Here is a 22,744-nt window from a genome sequence, read left to right as displayed (position 1 = left end):
CTTTTATATTTATTTCTCTATTTACCGTGAGTTTTTGTTACTGGAATGACCATTTTTAATCGCTGTAGTAGATACTCTGGTCTGTGTTATTCTTGTCAGTGCAAAATGTAATATGTTTGTTGATGTCTCATTGTTTGATAACAAAAATTCATGGTGTTAATGATTTTAATTTAACTATTTGATTAGGGATGTAACAATTAACTGCGATCCAGTCGAAAATGTATTAAAAAATGTGACGATTCAAATCAGCTGAGATGCCAAACAAATCGCGATACAGTTGGAGTAGTAATTTATATGTATGTGTCTCTGAGGGGAACTGACTATCTTTAGAAAAGTTTACGTGGTATTTTCTCTTCATCTTGCCTTTTCATCTTTTCATCTTGCCTGTTAATTTCTTGCCATCTTGCCTGCATTTGAAAGCAATGTTCATAACCACAGTACTGCTTTTTTTACAGCGGTAAACGTGGAAACACTGTATCACTGCTGTTCTTACTGTAAGTGCCACCTGAGGTCAGAGAGTGAATCTGGGTCTCATTCAGCTCGTCTACTGTTTCGTTCAGATATGTTTTATGTAGTAGTTTCACAAAACTAAAGTCAGACCATTCTGTTTTTGCTTCAAATTTCGAACTTATACAGTCTAATTCAGATTTAAAACTACTCAGACTGCATGTGTGCTGCATCTTTTTTGGATCCTGATTAAAATCCAGTGGTTGCCTCTAGGGATGCATCGATCTTATACTCAGGTTCGGTATCCGCTCCAATACTGGCATTTTCTGTCGGATCAGGTATGGGTCAGACGTGAGCGATCCAAATCCGATATTGTTCATCTACAATTCTGTGTTATTGTTGGGCCCCACAAAAGGCACAAAAACACTATGAAGCACCAAAAAGTTTTTATGTTCTATATTTAAAGTGTTCTGAAACTGTTCCATAATGCAATGTGATATACAGATGAATATTTAAGTCATTCAATTTAAGTTAACACTCTCTTCTTTCCGCTGCAGCTGTCTGTCATCATCCATTCAGCAATCAAACTGCGTGTTGCTTTCGGTTACTACAGTCAAAACAATGATACTCTCTTCAAGAGTGCACCATAACTAAGGATTAAAACTGTTAAAAGAAAAGGTATGGTATGTCTTCAATCTCATTTTGTTAACCAAAAATAAAATAAACAATCTTGAGAAAATTGAATCGTGAAATCATAACCTTAAATCGAATCTAATTGAATCTTGAGTTGAGTGAATCGTGGAATGAGCTGAATGGAACTATGCATCTACGACTTTAAGATAATGCAAATGTGCAGCTGAGTTTAAGTTAAATGCTAATCATAATATGTAACTGATATAATGAATACATTATTGCATATGATTATATTTTCCCAAACGATTTAAATTATCACAAAAATGTACACTATCATTCAGCATATTTTATATTTAAATTGTATTTTATTGTATTTTTCTTTTATTTATTTTTTCAGATTTTGAATGACATGTTCACCAAGGCTACCTTTATTTAATTGAAAACTTAAATATTGTAAATATGTAATATTTTGGATATAATAATTAAAAAAAAGTGTAGCAGTTTACTATTTTAATATATGTTAAAATTTTATTTATTCCTGTGATGGCTAACATGTTAGAATTTTCAACCGACATGAATTAAGTTTTCAATATGTCACGATCCTTCAGAAATCATTCTAATATGCAGAATTTGTATTCACATTTTGTAATACAATATTTATTATTATTATTATTATTATTATTATTATTATTATTATTAACAATGCCGAAAACATTTTACTTTTTTGTAAACAATATTTTTGTAGAAACAGTGATTTTATTGTATTATTATGTCCTTGATAAATAACAGTATCCGTTTAACTTCAGTGTACTCAGAAGCTTTTGTTTTTCAGGGCTAATTTATACAGATTAGATTTAGTTTGTTGATGCATCTTTTAAATGTTTAGTCATAAGAAAAAAAAAGGCAAGTTAGATCTGTTACAGCTCATTATTGTCTGCCAAAATGTTGCTTTAATCTATTAAATTTATATTCATTTTGTCAGAATAAAACAGACTGTAATTAATGAGTAACACTTGACACTATTTTAGTAACTAAATTTTAAGAGGCTTTTTCATTAAGAGTAAAGAGTTATGAATAAAAACAATAACACTGGTTATAGCTATGCTTTAATTCTGGTTGATCTGAACAGAACTGGCTTATACTCAGGTTCATACTCAGTGAAATTGGCTGACGAATTTGCTTACTTGCTGAGAGATGTGATGCAAGAGCACATGGTTTAGTTTAAGCTCTGGCAGCTAGGCTAATTTTTCCATCATTTTGGATTGCAATTATTCAATCCTCATTACTTAAACACTTGATTATAATTATTTAAATCTTCTAATTGCTCACTGGTTTAGTCATTGTTGGCTGCTAAGTCATCATCCAGTGAGTCAGTGAATGTTTGGCAGGGCTAAGCAGCTCAATTCTGCAGATGGCACCCTGCATCAGGGGAACTGCAGGCAGAAGGGCTTATCCTAGGCTCCCTCAACCCGTGAAAGCCTAGGAGCCAAACTTGGAGCATAGAGTAATCTTGTCAAGAATGGATGTCGCTATTGTGCTTTTTGATGTGTAGTTGGTGGCGTGGTTAACTAAAAGCAAACGTGGGCAGGGGAGGTGTAGACAATAGGAGCGGGTGGGAGGAAAGACCTATTTTGAGATCTTTAAAAACACCATTCACTGCTGCCTTCTGCCCGAGCACCAAAATAACAACAAAAGAGGAAGTAAAACCCCTGCTTCTGGTGAATTCTAGCATTTTGACACTTCCTGTTGTTGGTGTCTGTTGCTTGTTGGCAGCCATTTTGAAAAAAAAAAAAAAAAAAAGTAACCACTGTGAATCGATTACCCCGGTTATCTCAGTGATACACCTGCGAGATTGTCTGGGAGCCAGCGAAGTGTGACACTGACCTTTATTGCAAATTAGCTATTTTTGTTTTCTGCTACTGCTTGAGAAAGTAAAAAAAAAAGGAATAACCCTGAAAGAACAAATTATTTTAATTTACCATTTATTTTAATTGGAGCATTTAATGTCTATCTATCTATCTATCTATCTATCTATCTATCTATCTATCTATCTATCTATCTATCTATCTGTCTGTCTGTCTGTCTGTCTGTCTGTCTGTCTGTCTGTCTGTCTGTCTGTCTGTCTGTATATCATCTCTGTTTATGTCTGTCTGTCTGTCTGTCTCTGTCTGTCTCTGTGTGTCTGTCTGTCTGTCTCTCTGTCTGTCTGTCTGTCTGTCTGTCATCTCTGTTTATGTCTGTCTGTCTTTCTGTCTGTCTGTCCATCCGTCCGTCCATCTGTCTATCTTTCTATCTATCATCTATTACACAATTCACTTTTCGGGCGAAAATGATTCTTTTAACAACCTTATTAATTATTTATCTTTGTTAATCCTTGTTATTAAATATAAATCATGAACGATTAGAAGGGTCCTATAAAATGATTGGTTAAAAAGATTAGTAAAAAAAAAAAAAAAAAAACATTCAGCTCTTAAAATTCCTTTAATACATACACACACACATATATGCCACCGATGTATATTCTAGGCACATTTTACCATAAAATAGTGTCATAATGTTGCATAGAAACAGGCCGTGCACACACATACACACACACACACATACGCACACGCACACATACACTTGTTTGTTTTTGTGAAAAGTGGGGACATCCCATAGGCGTAATGGTTTTTATATTGTGCAAACTGTATATTCTATGGCCCTACACCTAAACCTAACCCTCACAGGAAAATGTGTGCATTTTTACTTTATCAAAAAAAAAAGAAAAAAAAAACTCATTCTGTATGGTTTGTAAGCGTTTTGAAAAATGGGGACATGGGTGATGTCCTCATAAGTCACCCTCTCCTTGTAATACCTGTGTCATACCCATGTCATTATACAGAGTTGTGTCCTGATATGTCAAAACATGCACACACACATACACATAAGCACTCGCTCACCCACATATCAGTTGAAATGACTTTTCTCACATCTCCATCTCGACAATGTCCCAACATGAGCCATTCTAGTCCAGCCATCCTAAAAAATGTCCAACAAATCATATCCAACAAAACATAGGAAATCTTGTCACAGGCCCTGTTGTAATACTACAAGGTTTTAACATGCTAATGCAGTGGGTGGATTTTGCAGACAACATTTCATCTAATTTCAATTCCTCCTTTTCTCTTCATGGCATTGAGGGGTTGTATGAAATATTCAAGCCGTTATAATATGAGATCCAGATGAATCATGAATCCTTAATGGCTATCAGGCCTGCGTAGTCCGGCCTCTGGAATTACACTCAAAGAATGATGACCTTTTTTGTACTGGGCCAGTTGCCTGTCTCTTTGTATATATATTATTGTATATATATATGAGTATTGCAGTGCGAGAAACAGAATAAGAGCCTCATGTAGGCGTGAGCTTACACCTGCATGGTACAGAGATAAAGGAAAAAGAGTCAGAGTAAGTGAGAAAAGGATTGGAGATACACTACTCCATATGTATTGGCTTGTATCTTAAAGTTCATTAGCTTGTTACAAATATCTGCATTTTCAAAAGAAAATTGGGTGTCTGTTGTGTGTCCTTGCTACAGGAAATTCATATGTGTTCAGAGTGAACATTGTTTCTTTGTCTACCTTTCTTTCTTTTTTTTTTCTTTTTTTATGGCACGCTCTCAGGCAAACACAAACAGATATATAAATTTGACATGCAATCACACCGGAACATGAACACATAAGCAGTGACAGACGGTGCGCTGGAAATTCTTGGCCAATAACAGATCCGTGATGTCATGCCAAACATTACAGGTATGCATGTTACAAATGCAAGGTCACTGTCATGCAGCCGCTGTATATTTTTATCTGCGTGAAGGTAGCTGAAAACATGTCAGGTAGCTTTTCTCATGCTCACCTACAGTGGCTTTATGGCTCAATATTTTTGCAAATCCTGAAATGAAGCAATCTTCCCTCTTTGACCAGGCTAGCCAATTGCACTCCTGGGGATCGATGCAATCTCACATTGCCATGTTTCAGCCCATTTGTCTGTGTTTCCATGATACTTTTATAAACATTCCAGGGCATGCTACTTCAGTTCAAGAATGCATTCTGGTTTCAGTGTGTTGTTGTTTTTCCTCCAGACTGCAGTGAAACGGTAATGCAACTTTTGCTTATCACTCGATTTGGACATGTGCCATGTCTGCTGCCAGAAATCTATCACAGAGACGGCCCGCCCATGTGCATGACCTTTTCCTTTTGTTAACGTGTAGTGTTTTCATAAATACCGTGCTGATATCGCAGACTTGATAATTACTGTGCTCCTGCACACCCGGCCTCTTTATTAGTTTCCTGACAATGGGCTGTCTCGTCAGCTACACCATTGCAGGGCCAAGAAAATATACTCCCCCTGCCTCTGTCGTTCGTGACCTGAAATGAATCAGATGATCACTGACACCCCCTGACATCTGAATATCGGTAATAAAGCTAGGAACACTTGATTTAAAATCAGTCACAGAGCTTAGTTTGAAAAACATCATCTTTTTTTAACAGACATTGTGTCTTACTCACTTACCATGCAAACTCACATATTTGTGTGTAAAACGTATGTGTGGGGGAATGTTTCTGTGCATAAATTATTATTCATCAGTGAGTTCACAATTCAATTTGTTCTAAATTTTAGGATTACATTTGGAAGCATCTGAAACTACATTCTTACAAAGAAATCGTTGGTTTTATTCAGCAAGAATGCAAATGTTAAACTGATAAAAAAAAGTGGCAGAAAAGGCATTAATAGTGAACTTCATATTTTTAAAAAGAAAAGAAAAGAAAATGGCCATAGAAAGGTCCTACTTTATATTACAGTAGGTGTCTCTAAATACTGTAGTTAATGGTTGCACTTTATTGTGCAGTATATGTACTTGCAGTGTACTTATCTAAGAACTTCTGGTATTACATGGTTACTACATAGGGTTAGGTTTGGGGTAGATTCAGAGTTATTACCTAGTTATAACATAGTTATTGTAATTACGAGAATGAGTATATAGTATGTACATGAGGAACATGACTTTAAAATAAGGTGCTACCTAGTTATAATAATAAAATAATGAATTGTTAGGTATAATGTACCTATTGCGTTCATGCTTCATTGCAAAACACTTGTGGTGTGATATAAGCAAGGTTAGAGTCAGGTTTGGTGGTCTGGTTAACTTTAAGATCCAGATTTATAAACATTTGAATGAGGGAAAACATACATATGCACCTGTTGAATCCATCCAAAAGTTTAACTTAAACTTAAACTTTGAACATAAAATATGTAATTATTAATGAATGACATACATTTACGTCCACATAATTTCATCACGAAGAATTAAATTAGATCTGAAGATTCAGACTTCCTTATTTACTTTTCATTCAAAAATGTACAGTTTTCAATAACACTAATTTTTTTTTAGAAGAAGAATTTAAAAGTATGTCATATAATGAATGAAGGAGAGACATTTTAAAAACATTTAGTTTGCATTGAAATGTGCTTCTCTATAATTCTTTGTATTTAGCGAACACCACTGCAGCATCACTCTATCTCTCCTTGCCTAGTCTTGAATACATAATAAGGCGAAAATAATGGTGAAATGACAAGAAGGAAAAGCAGATTGCAGTGGTGATGCTAAGGCTGTTGGAAGAGCCTGTACATGCTGTATGTTATTTTTTGGGACCCCTTACCAGTAGTTTTGTCCTTGCCAATACAAATCACACTCTGCAGGTCAGGCTCTGAGGAATAGGTCACTTAGGTTTGATCTGAAAGTACTGAGGCTAGGAAAGCACACACGCAGATAGTGACGGGGGGGCTGGGGATACTGGGGGGGGGGGGGGGGGTTAATATTATTTTACTGTTCCTCTCAATATATTATATTGCCATACTTTATAATGGAAAGCTAAATTGTATTGTATCATATGTGTGAGTGGCAGCAGTTCTCATTGATAAGGGCACATCCTGTGTGTGGGAGTACAATCTGGACCTGGAGAGGGTGGTTGGCGATGGGAAATAACTACGTACAAGTGAGAGGGGCTAGACTGGAAGTGTCTGTTAGGGAACATAATTACTACTAATGACCATTAGGAGTTCAGTTTTCAACCTCCAGGGATTGGTGAAAGGGCTTTCGCCTTATCAGTTGATTAGTGCAAATCGTGGAGGCCGGATCTAGCATGTTAAGTAAACGGGACTGAGAAGTGTAGCATTATCTGGGGAAGACTAATGGAGCAGCGCAGAGTTCATCCTGAGCTAATGTGAGCCGCATATACGGGACCACTTACAGAAATCAGATAATAATATCAAAAAATGAGCCACCTCCCCATCCCACCCCAAACACCACACACATCAATTTCCTCAAGCTGCTTTTCCAATAGTCTTACTTATTTACATATTTAAATGAACCCATTATATATATATTTATTTATATATATTTTGTGGCGAGTGGGGCGGGGCCGAGAGGCGAGGGAACGAGGAGTGAGGCCAGGTGTAGTGATTGAAGATGAGCTGCACCTGCGCCCCACCCCTCGTTCCCATGCCTCTCGGCCCCGCCCCACTCGCCACATATATATATATATATATATATATATATATATATATATATATATATATATATATATATATATGGATCTTTCTTTTTGAATTTGGCCTCTTGTGAAGGAAATTACAGTCAAAGCAATAAGTAGCTGATGGAGCAATATTCCTGAATTTGATCGAATGAGATGAAGACAGGGCCACATGTGTTCAGATTAATCCATAATTGGACAAGAGCTGGGAGGTATAAGACAATATCAAACACGCTTGGACATGTTCTCTCGCCTCTGATATGCTAATGGTGTAGGTTTAGCATAAACCATATAATCTTATTTACTTGGTAAAACTCACATTCAATTTCAGGATGGGAGATGGAGATTGAGAGATGAATGTTGGTGGATGACGAATAAGCTTGAATGTCACATGCACCGCAGGTAATTTATGAGACATTTACTGATGATTCAATATATGTACTCATTAATGCTTCTTCATGATTTATTACTTCTTAAGAAAAGACATAAGGCAATAATCAGTTATTGCCATATAAACCAAGCTGTGAGATCCTGTTGAACAAACATTGTAAATTAGTCAAGAATCCTTGTTAAACAAATGTCTCAGATTGGCTCATAGATATACACAAACCCCATAATTACTCATGGAAAAGACGAATTGAAGCAGACCCATATGATACATGTGCGAATAATAAACCAGCAGATGTATTGTAAATATGTAGCCGTATACTGAATGAAAAGACAGCAGGCGGATTATTGCACTACATTTCTATGTCTGTGCTCTCAACCATGCATTGTATACAAACATGCCAGAAAATGTTCAATTGAATGCCTCTGTAGTATACTTCAGATATGTCAGGAGTGCTATTTGGAATAAGTCTTTTGCAATACAGTCTCATTTTTATAAAGTAATACAGACGGTGTTTTGAGTTATGAGGATATATATACAGCATTTATCACTGACTTTGGCCCTTCTGGACTAGGAAATCATGTATATTAAGCTCAAATCATAAATGGAAAGCATAAAGGAAGGGAACACAAATTGGGCGTGGTATAAAGATAGCATAGGATCTGAGAAAGTAAAGGAATAGTTCACCTAAAAATTGCAATTTGCTGAAAATGTATTCACCCTCAGACCATCCAAAATGTAAATGAGTTTGCAGTTTGAAGAATCACAAAGGTACTGGGTTACTCCGCCGCGGTACCCCCGAAGCAATCTAAAATAGTCCGGAATATAAACACTCATTATAGGTGTACCCTAGTGATTCAGGACAAGCTAAAAACACGGTTTGGAAAATGGATTCATGGTGTACTCGCTTATTATATACATTTTTCTACATTTTGAACACAAACAAAGTTACGGACAGCAGCTCTGATTGGTTATTTTTTACCGGGAGCGATGAAGTTTCTGCAAATGGCAATAGGACCACTGGGAGGAGCCAGATGAGCTTGATTTTTTTCACAGATTATCTGTCTCATATTCTACTGTCAGGACATAATGACAGGTTTAATAAATATGTAAAAAAAATATATTTTTTTTTACAAAAGTTCCCTACACCACCTTTTATGGTGCATGAACAATGTCGGGGTCTCCAACCCTGCTCCTGCAGAGCTACCGTCCTGCAGATTTTAGCTCCAACCCAAATCAAAGGTGTTTTGGAGCAGAGTTGTGCCTGAAGTCTGCAGGACAGGAGCAGGGCTGGAGTTCCCTGATGCATAATGTTTTTTTCAGACAAGGTATGGGGTCATGTCGATTATTATGATGTTTTTATCAGCTGTTTATACTCTCATTCTGACGACACCCATTCACTGCCATTTGAAGGGAGAGTTCACTCAAATGAAAATGATAAATGTCATAATTTACTCACCCTCATGCTTTTCCAAGCATTCTGTATTCTGTGGAAGACAGGAAGTTATAAGTGAGGGTAAGTAAATGATACCATTATTTCCATTATAAGATGAAGTATTCCTTTAATATGATTCTATGTCTCACTGTCCTGTAGGCCCCTTCTCCCTACAAATGGCCCTCGCTGATTTCATTTGGAAACCCACCCTTACTTGATATTTCCTTTGACACAATTTCAAGGGGAAAATAATATATTTCATCAGAATATGAATTTCCCTCTCTCTCTTCAATTTTTTTAAAACATTTTTTTTTTTTTTAATCTTCCCGATTTGGCAAGATCCCCCACATGTGCAAAGAAAATAAGAGGGGAAGAAAGAAATGAAAAAGAAATAAAAGTTGTGTTGCAGCATTTTTGCCCGTGCAGTGGAATCCCTTAAAGGGATTTCATTTTTCTTCATCTCTCTGGGACCACAGGACCTTTAAACAGAGCTACGTGCTGAAAGAACACAATTATAATTCTGATAGTCTTGTACAGTAAATGTAAACAGATAACAGCCTGCCACTCTGAACTCCACTGTCTCTCAAAAGGCAAGTAATGAGGTGCAATAGACGTAATCCTCCTGAGCAGTGCCTTTTTACCTCAGTGCTTCTTCTTTTTTTTCTTTTTTTTTTTTTTTTTTTCTTTTTTTTTTGCAAATTGAAAAGTATTGGCTGGACTACGACTGCGAGGCAGAAAGATGGACTTAAAAAATTTATGGGAGCACTGAGATTTTCCCGTAAGCATTAAAGTGATTTGTAAACAGTATAATATAAGACTACTTACAAATGGTAGTGTCATTTTTTTTTTCCCATCATACTAACAAAAAGGAAATATCATCCTTTCCTTACAGTAGAGCTGTGCTTTGTCACCAGCTTAATTTGAGGGTTTTTTTTTTTAAGTGCCAGGCACAAAGGTGGAGTTAAACAAACGCAGTCTCCAAGATATATTTACTACCACATAATGGTCGCAAACTTTGATGTATTGTGTTAAATTGGCAAATCTGGAACTCTCCAGGCAGGAATAATCTTTTTTTCTTTTCTTTTTTCACAGGATTTTTTTGGGTTACATATTGCCTTGGGGGCAACGTTTGTCTTGTTGTATGTGCATTTCAAAATTTGTAGTGAACAGAAACACTTGTGATATGCTTATCATACTATTTTAGGCACCAATTTTAAATGCATTATTGATCTTTTGCATTATTAATAGCATACAGTATTGGGATTTTTGCTCCTTCACCTTTTTTTTCTCTCGCAAGCTACTTCCCAACTTCAAAATGCAATTTGTTAGAGTGCATTTTTAACAGACTTGAGTCTTTTTTCTATGAGCTCTCGGACTGATGTATCTCAATGGTTTGGCATCAGGCTTATGCATTAACAGATTGTCCTTTCCCCTACTTTTTTCATTCAGGCCTTAAACCACGGCATTGTTCATTTTAAAGTCACAATGAATAAAAAAAAATAATAATACTTATTTATTTATATTTTTATAAAATATTGTTATACATAAATTAAAATACTTTGTGTCTTCATCTCACAGCCACATCTCTTCTTTGACTGATGACGTGTGCATTGGGATGAAGGCTATACTATGATTTATTTTCTCCAGCAATCTGTCACTTACAAGACATTGCAGCAATTAGAAAATGAGAACCACCCAATCAATTATTGATGTACAAAATCAAGTCCCATCCTGCATAGGTTCATGTTTCTGCCGGTGAGTGCCCAACCCCTGTAACACCCCCCATCATATAAGGGAGAAAAGATAGTTGCATTTTTATGTTACATTCCCACTTTTAAGCCCAGCTTGCTAAAAAAAAAAAAAAAAAAAAACACATTAATCAGTATCCTACAGAGCCTTGCACTCACTCCATGTATTTTTTTTGAATGACATGACATATATGTTTTGACTGAAAGCTTAGAGTCGACACCTTCCCCTTCATAGATGTCACATTGTCTGTGTATTACTAAAGGAATGGAGGATTGCAAGATGGTGAGAATTATAGAAAAGTTAACTCCAGAAATGTCAGACATGTGACTTCCCTTCACAGCTCCTTTGCTAATTTATGTTTGGTGGGGGCTGGCCATCTCTGGTCATCACATTTACTGCTTTCCCAGGCTGGCCCCCACTAAATGACTTACTCCATGAGATTGAATTTGTATGCTAAAGGTCAGAGTAGTAGTTCGTGACTGCATATGGGTAAAGAAATAAATTCTGGAACTGAATTGGATAAACTTGCTGTGCCCCAAGGGGTGTAAATACTGTTCTAAATAAATACTATAGGCTATATGCATATGTATATCTATATATGTGATATAAATACTGTTCAGTTATCTATATATATATATATTAGGGCTGGTCATTTAACGCATTAATTAGATTCATTAATATAATAGAAAAATATATCTATTATATATAATAGATATATAATAGAAAAAAAAATTATGCATTAAAATCATTAACACATTTAACGCACTTGCCCAGCCCCAGATCTATGAGGATCATCTGCCATTTCATGCAATCGACTGATGACTAATATGAGGAAGATCAACAACTTACTGCATGATGGAGCCTAGAAAACGTCCCTAAAATTCAAGATATGAGGCAAAACGCCCGTCTCATATTTACATCACATAGTTAAGAAATATCATAGGAGCAGTAGTGCAATATCAGACTTGTGCAAATGTGATACTCATCTTATACAACAGTTCATTATGAAGTTAATATTGTGTTACATTTCACAATGTTGTCTGTTTTGCTCAATTATGCCAACCAAAATATAAAGACAAATCAGAACTGTTCATCCCCGAGCAACCCACAGTTGTATTTCATTTCCTAATCCACATTTTGAACGAATTTGGTGAACTATTTGGTGCATTGAACCATTGGCATATGCGTTGGATTTGAAGCGGCTTTGCACCGCGTGGGCGATTCAAAAGAACAAGGAGTCGTCTGCTCTCTTACCTCTTGCGGTAATTTGATGTCACACACTGGTAGGTCTGATGGTGATGATCTGCTTCAAGTCAAACAAGCCTAATGATTCAATGAACCATTTGTAAAGAACCATTTACTTCACTACTGAATGAATCAGCCATTTGAATGAATCAAACGAATGTATAAATTGCTTGGTGACTTAATCATTAAGACATTTACCACCACCTACTGGGAGATTAAGTTTATTATTTAAAGAATAATTTCATTAAAGAAATAATTGTATATTTTCATAGTAATAATTAGCCTAACTACGTCAGACTTCGTACTTCCGCTCAATTTCAGTTCGCTTCTGTACTCTAAGATAGTCTAAGATAGCAAACAATCTCCCAGTTTTCCTCCTACTAGCGACAGGTTTTGGGAAAAGTTTAATTTATCAACTGTTACCGATTGTCAGTGAGAAACTGCGGAGGCCAAAGTCCGGCAAGGCGATAATTGTGATTGTGTCCCCCTTGGTTGCTCTCATGCAGGATCAGATTAAGGAGGCAGCAAAACTCACTCTATGGTTTTGTTTTCGCAGCATTCCTGTGTTTACAGTGGAAGTGTGAGGCAGCTGAGCCGGCGCATAAAACACGTCATAACCAAACGTTATGTGATTAGCTTACGGGTAACCAATGATTTTAAACTTCAGACAAGCACCCCCCACGAGAAAGTAAATGCTTGTCAATTATGCCCTTCCAGACTCTGTTTACAAAGCAAAGTGAAGTAGCAGAGTTTGGTTTTACCAGGCATAATAATAATAATGCAATTTAGAAAATAATTAAAGTTAGAGTTCACCCAACCAAAAATGACAATTCTGTCATCATTTATTCACATGGTCACCTACATCTTAGATGCAAATTACCCCAGTTTTTGAGTATTTTTTTTTTTTTTTTTTTTTTTTTAAGTTTTTTAAGTCTATGAGGGGATGCCTGTAGATAATTGGTACATACACATTTTACTAGCAGTTTGTGTGAGTGTGTGGTCTAGGAGCAAGCAGCAGTTTTCATGCAAAACACAGGTGAACTACTGTACATGTAATTCCAAGTGACCCGTTCATGCTTTATAGGTGTCCAAGATTATCCTCAATTCATCTCTGAAAATATAATGTGTTCTAACATTTACCCTTGCAGTTTTTCTCCCTGTTTTCAATAATTTCCATTTGAACTAAGAAAAGTTAAATATCTTCTAGATAATGATACTTTTAATAATTTTAATGCCTGAACATGCTTCACAAAACTACAACTCATATGCTTGCCGAAGTCCATTGATACTAATCTTACTGTGAGAGTTGCCCTTGTTTTTCAAACAGATTATCAAAGACAGCCACTTTGCTTCAGTACATGTCACTTTTTTCTTCTTTTTCTTCTTGTGTTGTTTTGCTGAAAAAAAAAAAAAGATTATAGGTTTGAGACCATTTAAGTGTTAAGGTGGTTTGAGCTCTATTTAGTCAACCAATTTTTAAGAGAGCTATCTTTGCTAGGCTATTTTAATAATGCTTGGTGGCTGTGGATGTAAGTGTGCTGGGTTACAGTGACAGTAATCAAAAAGAATCTCAGTGTGAATGGCAGAATCAAAGCGAATGTGTACAGAGGGGAATTTGCTGACATCCTGTTTTTCTGTAATTAAATATTTGAAGGAAAATACATGTGAGACGTAAAGAGAGAGGGAGAAAAATATGTAGAAACAGATCTGCATCATCCCTTGGGTGCATTATTTTTCTTAGTGAGAGAGAGGACAAATGATGAGGGATGGGGAGTAAAAAAAAAAAAAAAGTCTCATGATATTGCTGATTTGCATCTTTTCATCTTTTCTCAGCCTGACAGTAGATCAGTACCATAGAGGAGCCAATACAAAGCTGTTTGCTATTTCTTTTACGGGGCTATTACTCTCTCATTCTCACTTTCTTAGTAGTTTTTTTTTTTATATATATGTTCTCAGGTCACCAGATTATTGCCCTCTTTCTGTGGATGGAAACATCTTTCCTCATGTTGTGACTAAATTGTTATTGGAACCTGTAAGAGCAAAGGCAGGACCACAGGGTGAAAGTGAGATTGATGAGTGTTTGTGCACTTTCCTCAAGACCCCTTCAAATCTGGCAAGAACAAAGGCAGGCAAGTTTGACAGCCGGCATCCATCTCCCAGTCAGGGGCGATGGGAAAGGGGTATGCATACTGGGAGACCCCCTACCGCCCTCCTTCCAGTTGTCCTCTATTGGCAGGAAGGGTCCCATGTGTTCAAGTGGCCTTCACTGTTAGAACCTTTGATAAGAGCAGGCATATCTATCTATCTATCTATCTATCTATCTATCTGTCTATCTATCTATCTATCTATCTATCTATCTATCTATCTATCTATCTATCTATCTATCTATCTATCTATCTATCTATCTATCTATCTATCTATCTATCTATCTATCCATCCATCCATCCATCCATCCATCCATCCATCCATCCATCCATCCATTTCTACTTCCTTACATTTGAATTTGAATTGCAATTCCAATCAACTTAATTTCAAATTCAGGAATTAAATTGTATAATTGAAAGGAAATTATCTATTTAATTCAGAATGCAGCACAACTGTTCTGATAGTCAATACCACTTGGAATCTAAGAAATGTAAGAAAAGCCATTGAAAATAAGTATTCACAGTCAAATTCAAAACAGGAACTTTTAGTCACAAATTTATACATAGTCTACATTTTCAGAAGAACGGCAAATTCACCCAAGGTATTTATTTATTTATTTATTTATTTTATTTTTCTTAATGGTCAGTCTGGCTTGTGTTCGATGTTGCTGGGCCTAAAAGCAGGATGGCAGTGAATTCTGCTCACAGCGGTGAGTGCATGACACATTGTTAGTGTGTTCAGTCAGAGCCCATTCACCAGTGCCGCTAGTCTCACTATGCAAATGTTCTGATGTAAATTACAGGTAAGGGGAAAAAGCCTCTGTCAGCTGACAGAATAGTGATGGGCATTTCAGACGGAGAATAAAAATGGATGCGTGTTCATTTCGGAGGGTCCATTTTTATTTATTAATTTATTGTCTTCTCTCCATCAACAAGCACTTTATTTTGTCACCAGTTGCAGCTGAACCTCTGAGCTTCAGTTGTTACGTCTGGTTCTTGTCCCTTTTCACAAATTATGCTGATGTTAAACCTCTTCAGATGTTAAATCTCTTCATTTTTCTTGGATTTGGTACATTCTTAATCATTTTTTTTTTTTTTATTATTATTTTTTTTACAAACTTTAAAAACAGAAATTAATGATGGGTTCAGAAGTAATTCAAAAGACAGATACGTCCTCTACACTTGTCTTCCCAAAGAGAATTGATGAAAGTATAATAGATATCTGCTGTTTGAATTTATTTGCTAGGTAAACTGCTCTTTTTGCCCTAAGCACACACCGAAACAAAAATGCTAGAAATACAGGTAGTAAAACAGTGCAGAAAAATATGTATTACATTGTATTATTTTATCATTGTATTATATGTAATACAATGATATTTTGGGACCAGTGAAATTTGTAAGGTGCTTTCATCACTTAGTGTGGCTTTCATGAAATGTACAGTACACCTTTTAGGGGCTAAACAAGAAAGAATTCTCACCCTTTGTATTGTTGTGCATGAAACACTACCCCTCGTCTCTTGTCTGCTGCTTTTCTAAACTCGAGACTTTGTAGCCGCATAGTCACTTACAAGCAAGTCTGCTCACAACAGATACACACACACACATTCTGTTTGCAGTCTTCAGTCTGTGAGACAAAGGAACTGCTTGTTGCCACGTCTATTCTGCCATGATGTGACATGTTAAAACAGAGTTCTCTGTAATTCCACATTAGAACAGACAGTGAGCATAGATAGTGCTGCCTGAGCACTGGACCCCCCTCTGTCCCTGAAGCCTTTTGTGGGGACAGCCAATAGACACTTCAAAGAAAAGAACATGATAATTGCAGCTCCTATCAGTCCATTGGTCTCTGCCAAGGAGAGATGGATGAGTTATCTGCATGTTTAATGGCACTGTAGCACCTTCATGGCCTTAGGGATCCACTTGGAAATAAAAATGAACATGACATAGTGGCATATCATTTTCAGTTCAATGTGATAAAGATCATCAATATATATATATATATATATATATATATATATATATATATATATATATATATATAGATAGATAGATAGATAGATAGATAGATAGATAGATAGATATAGATATATTACCAATTAGCGTGTTAAAATGTGCACTTGTATTGTTATTAGTAGTAGTAGTAGTCGTTGTTCCATTGTTAGTGTTTTTTAGGTTGGCAGATCTTTGTATATCAGATTAGTTTTAGTACACCAGAAGTTCAGAGTCACGGCCAGTCTTAAACAGGACCAGACCTGCGTGCTGATCGTGATTGTGTTACTTGTTTGAAATCAATGCATATTTAACAGGAGAATGGGTAATCATATCCTGTAGCAGCCCACAGTCCATTCAGCCACTCAGAAAACAAGGCAGCGGGAAAAAAACAGACTACAATATGAAATTAGATTCTCAATCTGTATTATCTGGACACAGATAAAGCTCTTTTGTAACAGTTATTTTATTTATTTATTTATTTTTTCCTAGTTATGTAGTTGGATCTGCTTCATGAAAATCTATCTGTTTTTTTATTTGATTACATTTGCTTTGTATAGCAATAACAATTGCCCTGTTTGGTTCCTTCTCAGCACAGTAGGAATAAATCAGGAGCACAGGAAGGCTAATCATGTACCTGGGAATGTTACTGAGAAAGCCATTCCATTCAAAGATGTGTGTTATTCATTAATCAGGCATGCATCAAATATTTACTCTGATTGTTTTGCATTAGTGCATTTATTATTTTCATTATAGATCACATACTATTTGTGTGTGTGTGTGTGTGTGTGTGTGTGTGTGTGTGTGTATATATATATATATATATATATATATATATATATATATATATATATATATATATATATATATATGAAACATGATTATTTATATAAGTTAGTGTTATTTATGAATTGTAAAGATGCTTCTGATAAGGAGGAGGGGAAGTAAATTAATGTTATTAGTGTCTGTTAAAATATAAATGGCATAACTTTTAAAAGCCCCTGAATACATTACAGGAATTTGCTCTCAGGCAGAAACTGTAGTGACCTTGAAGGCCCGTCATAGCACATGGTTTAATCCACAGTTCACTTAGTGCAAAGAAGAGCCCTACATTTGAACAATCTCTAATAGACCGTTGAGATGGTCGTTGGGTTAAGGCTCCTCTGACATTTTTGAAACGTGTGACATGACATCTCTGTAGGTGATGTGAATCTTCTCTTCTCTACTCACGTCCTCTCTGCCATTTGCCCTGACAAGAGGCAAAATCATTAATTTGCTGTGACGGGCTTAATGCTGCACTTTAGTGTGTAGTCGTCAGGCAGAGAGGGATGGAGCGGTCCTCATTACGGAGCCGCTGATTGTTCCTCTGGCTACTATAAAGGTTCATCTCTAGCAGCCACTGACAATTTTCTCCTGAACAGACAATAAAAGCTGTACTTCACAGCAGTGGAACAGACAGAGACGGGTGTAAAAACCCACTGTTGTTCCTATTCGGCTCCAGTCAGACAGCTCTGAATGCTAATCCACCCCAGTGTGCCGGCAGATTTAAGACTGCCCGGGATTTTACATTTCTGTCTGCAGTTATTCTTCAGCTTTTTGTTTCTCAGTGTCTTGTACTCAATGTTTTCAATCAACTTTATAATGAGTTCAAATTAATATTATGATTTTGTTGTTTTCTTTGACCTCGTTTTTTTTTTTACCTTTAGTGGAGTGATCATAGACTTGTTCTTCATTTATATAAGAGTATTGGCCTTAATACTGGTAAAAAAAATAATAATAATAATAAAAAAGTAAAATTGTGTGTTAAGAGAGTTGGGGAAAATGCGATGCTGTCAGATGTTAGAGCACCGGAGTTGTCCTGGGAACCGGGATAATGACAGACTGCCCCCTCTCCGCATTCGTACTTTCAGTCGTTTGCTTGCACACTGAGATTAAGCGATCACTCGTCAGAATGAAAATGGTGTGAGCGCAAGCCTGAAATGTTTTCTGTTCACATAGGGCATAGGGATGAACAAATGGAGGAAGTGAAGTTGTGCAGCTGTGACATTTTGTTTATATACTATATGAATTCATAATAATAAATCATTTGTTTTCTCTATTACATGAAGAAAGAATATGAAAGAGGAAAAAAAAAAACGTTTTCCATCAGAAAAAGCACTTCATTAATTTGGGCTCATTCGGGGGAATTTATTTTTGTATTTTGTTTTTTGTAGAGCAAAGACTGTTGTGAAGCTGATGTGTTAATGAGATAGATCTTTCATGTGGAATGATAGGACAATTAGGAGAACAAAAGTGCAAGGTGTGACAATTTAAGTGTGTGTGCTTTGTCAGTGTCTGGACACGGCACCGCTGAGACAACATATGCATAAAACCATGGTTATTAAGCAATTGCATTTTTTTTATTATGTCCGCATTTCAAAGCTCACGCTGTCCTTGTTACTGCAGTAAAGGTGTGCTGAATTCTGAATTCTCGTTCCAGAATATATACAGTACATTACCGCCTCAAGAAATGGAACTGAAGTTACTGTACATGATGTCACAACATAACTGATGGGAGTTATGTGAGGAAGAAAAGTCCAAAAATGCAGTTTCAGACATTTTTTAAGTTCTGTCAGCAACAATAATGATAATAATAATAATAATACTAATAATCAAATAAATAAACACCCTCATGTTATTCTAAAGCCATTTGTATTCTTATTATTATTCTTATGTATAATGATGGTAATAATAGTAATAATAATATGATATTTGAGAGATGGTTCTAGTATTCTGATGTGGTTCTCAAGAAACATTTCTTCTTATCAGTTTTCAAAATAGGTGTGCTTCCTAATATTTTGTGATCAGTAGCTGAATAGTGACTTGATTTATTAAACTATTGTTCCAGTTTGTTCAGTCTTCCAACTTTCTACCCATTTTCCCTCCGAGAAGCAGTCAAGGATAGTCATGCCTTCATTTATTTATTTTTCACACACAACCCAATTGCCCTCTCAGTCTGGAACTGTGGCCTGGGGACTGGTTTCAAGTTGGTTACAGGGCCCTGAGGCAGGTTTGAGCAAAACACTTTGACCTCCACCATCTGCTAGTGATGTATGAAGAGTTGAACGGCAGATAGATGGGATTCACAACCAAAGCATCACCTGGAAATCCAGCACTTAGCTTGCCCTTTCCATTTTTTTTTTTTTTTTGGTATGTGAGATTGAAACATTCAGCCATTACAGTAAAACACCAGAATTTCAAAGAGACTATGCAGCTCTGCACTTGACGTTGGGCTTTAATTCTTGTATGTGATTGATTGCAGCTCGGTCCGGTGTGGACGGCATTGATCTGGTCGTGCTTGAGTGGTATTAGCTGCAACTGGAAGTAGTCTCAATTCACCCTCCTCTGTTTTTCTTTTTAGCTCCATACGGATTTGGACATGGGGAATAAGAACATCAAGTATGTACTGGCAGGGGAAGGGGCGGGCACCATCTTCGCAATCAATGAAAGGACGGGGGACATTCACGCCATGAAAAGGCTAGACAGGGAGGAGAAGGCTGAGTACACGCTCACGGCGCAGGTCATCGACAGAGACTCCAACCAACCTCTGGAACCACCATCAGAGTTCATCATCAAAGTGCAAGACATCAATGACAACCCCCCACAGTTCATTGAGGGGCCTTACAAAGGTTCAGTGCCAGAGATGTCCCAAGTGGGTGAGTGATCTCCTTTCTCCATCTCCATCATCTTTGGTTGTCTCAGCTGAACAATGACAAAAGGCCTTTATCTCACAATGAAGTGAGGCAGACAAAAGCTTTGACAAAATATACAAGTGATAGACATGTCATGATCTAAAAATAGACTGAGAAATAGGAGATGACAGGAATTTCTCATTATTATGTCTGGAGACTGATACAACAAGTAATGCATTCTAATGAATGTCTCCTTACCCTAAGACTTTAAATAGAGCTCATAGTAAGTTGACAAAGCCTGCTTGAGATTTCTCCATACAAACCCGTGCCTGACCTTGAGGTGGATCTTGAATATGAGTAAGTCGGTGAAAAGTATCTCTGAAAATTTTATAAAGATAACCCTCATGACATCAAAGCCCTGTTGTGCTGCAATGTAGTGATTTGGAGTGAAAAACCCTTTTTCTGGAAAGTATCTATATTTTTCAACTCTTGTGCTGGGGGATAGCTGGATAAAACGTCTAAACTCATGTCTTGTTTTGTTTGATGGTTTGTTTGGCGGTTGATGGTTTATAAACAACATGACTGTAATGTAATGCAGAGAAGATAACTATATTAATTAATATAGATTAAAGATGAGAGTACTCTGAGTTACAGGAAGTTCAATTAATGAAATGATTGATGTTAATTTGAGCAGTAAAACAGCATTAAATCTGCCCTGTGCATAAAGTGTTTTTCAATTTCTGATCTAATGCTCACTTTTGAAGAGCAGAATGCAGCCGGGGGAATGATGCTCTTCTCCAGGTACATTATAACTAATTCATGTGTAACACAGAGCTTCATTGTTTCCTTTAAATCCTCGGGTTCTTCAAATGGGCTTTTTCTCCTCAGTGTTTGTTCTTAGCCATATTTTCTGTGCTCTTACAGAATAGGAGCTGCATGTGAGAGTCTTTCTCTCTCTACTGCTTTCAGACTAATGCACTCAATTGAAGTCCTCAGTGTAGTTTTCCGAGGGGTTTGACAGTGAAGTGTGGGATGCAGCAGATGGTGGGGTGAAGAGCGCAGTGGTGGAGGAGGGCAGGAAGGAGAATACTGCTAAAGATGCCTGACGTTGACTTCTTTTGCGATTGTTCTTTCCTTTTGTCACTGCTGATCAATTAAACATTAGTTGATGTTATCTTGTTTGCTTGAAAGGCATTCTCAATGACTTGTTTTGGTCTTATAAAGTATTTATGTTGTGGGAGACACTCATAAAGAGAATCAAAAGCTCTTTGGCTGGGAGAGAAGAAAAAACAAACCAAACAGTCAAACAAGGATGCCTCTTTTATTTCCTGTCTCATGTACACAAATCACAGAAGTTTACCTATCATGCTGATGTTGCATGTTTTGTTTTCTAATAATGGCCTGCCAATAAGTTTTGTGAGCAAGTTTTTCTTGGTGGGGGGATGGTTCTTGAAGTACAGTTGAAGAACCAAACCAATCGGTATTTATTTATTTGTGTTGTAGCTAACAGTAGGTTGTCGATGATGGAATCGTAGGTAGTGCAGGTATACAAACTTGAACTGCTAGTTTATTACTTTGATCAACACTAGACATTTTTAAGCAGGCACATGTATTAAACTCACTAATTAAGTATTTGGATATAACTGTGGTATATTTTTCAGTCGATTTTTCGATACATGTCTATTCACAATATTTGGTTTCAGTACTCAATACTCATTTTTCCACAGTATCAATACAACAATTCCAGCTGTGTTTTTTTTCACTTTCTCTTCTGTCTGACAGCAAGTTTGACACATACGGTAGTGTGGCACTGTGATCATTTACGCACATACAGATGCGAACTCCATTCTCTGCATGTGCTGTAAGCTGAGCGTGATTTTGGGAATGCAATGTGTGTGAGTTATGCTATTTTTTCCACATTCACATTATTTCCAACATTTTTGTAAACTGTAGTTCACAGTGTTTCACTAGATTTGTAATGAGATTTGATATGCCTGTTATCACAGACTTAAACGCTTTCCCACGACCAAAAATAAAAATCTTGCAAGTAAAGAAGTAAAGATGTAAGTATAGTACATTTAGCAGACACTTTTATCCAAAGCGACTTACAATTTTTTTTTTTTTTTCAGAATGTGTGTTCCCTTGGAATTGAACCCACAACCTTTTGCACCACAAACGCAATGCTCTACCCCAATTATAATTATGAATTATTCTTTAAAGTTCAGTTGTATATTTAAGTATTAGAATTAGTATGTAATAGTGATTTTATAATAATAATAATAATAATAATAACAACAATAATAATAATAAACCCATTTGAAGAGAAAGACCAACCAATGGTAATGTCTGGTAGTTGTACAAGCTGTTGCTTCTTGAAGTTGTTTTAATTTGGCTAATGACTGAATTCTGAATTGGTGTATTGTAAAAACCAAGAAAAGCATCCCACAAATTAGAGCATCAAATCCATGACAGAC

The 22,744-nt window shown here is 36.4% G+C and overlaps 1 protein-coding gene across 2 annotated transcripts in view; it reads left to right on the top strand.

Annotated features, from left to right (window-relative positions):
• LOC113051697 (cadherin-8-like) overlaps window positions 1-22,744 on the top strand; it is an 86,497-nt gene that overhangs the window by 10,841 nt on the left and 52,912 nt on the right. For both annotated transcript variants that reach the window (XM_026215662.1, XM_026215663.1), the window contains exon 3: window positions 20,000-20,294. In XM_026215662.1, the coding sequence (XP_026071447.1) occupies window positions 20,000-20,294 (295 nt within the window). The remainder of the gene's footprint in view (window positions 1-19,999; window positions 20,295-22,744) is intronic.

The sequence above is a fragment of the Carassius auratus genome, chromosome 32 (genome assembly GCF_003368295.1).
Source record: "Carassius auratus strain Wakin chromosome 32, ASM336829v1, whole genome shotgun sequence".
NCBI lineage: Eukaryota > Metazoa > Chordata > Actinopteri > Cypriniformes > Cyprinidae > Carassius > Carassius auratus.
The sequence above is the reverse complement of the archived record's forward strand: the minus strand, read 5'-3'. Positions and strand labels throughout refer to the sequence as shown.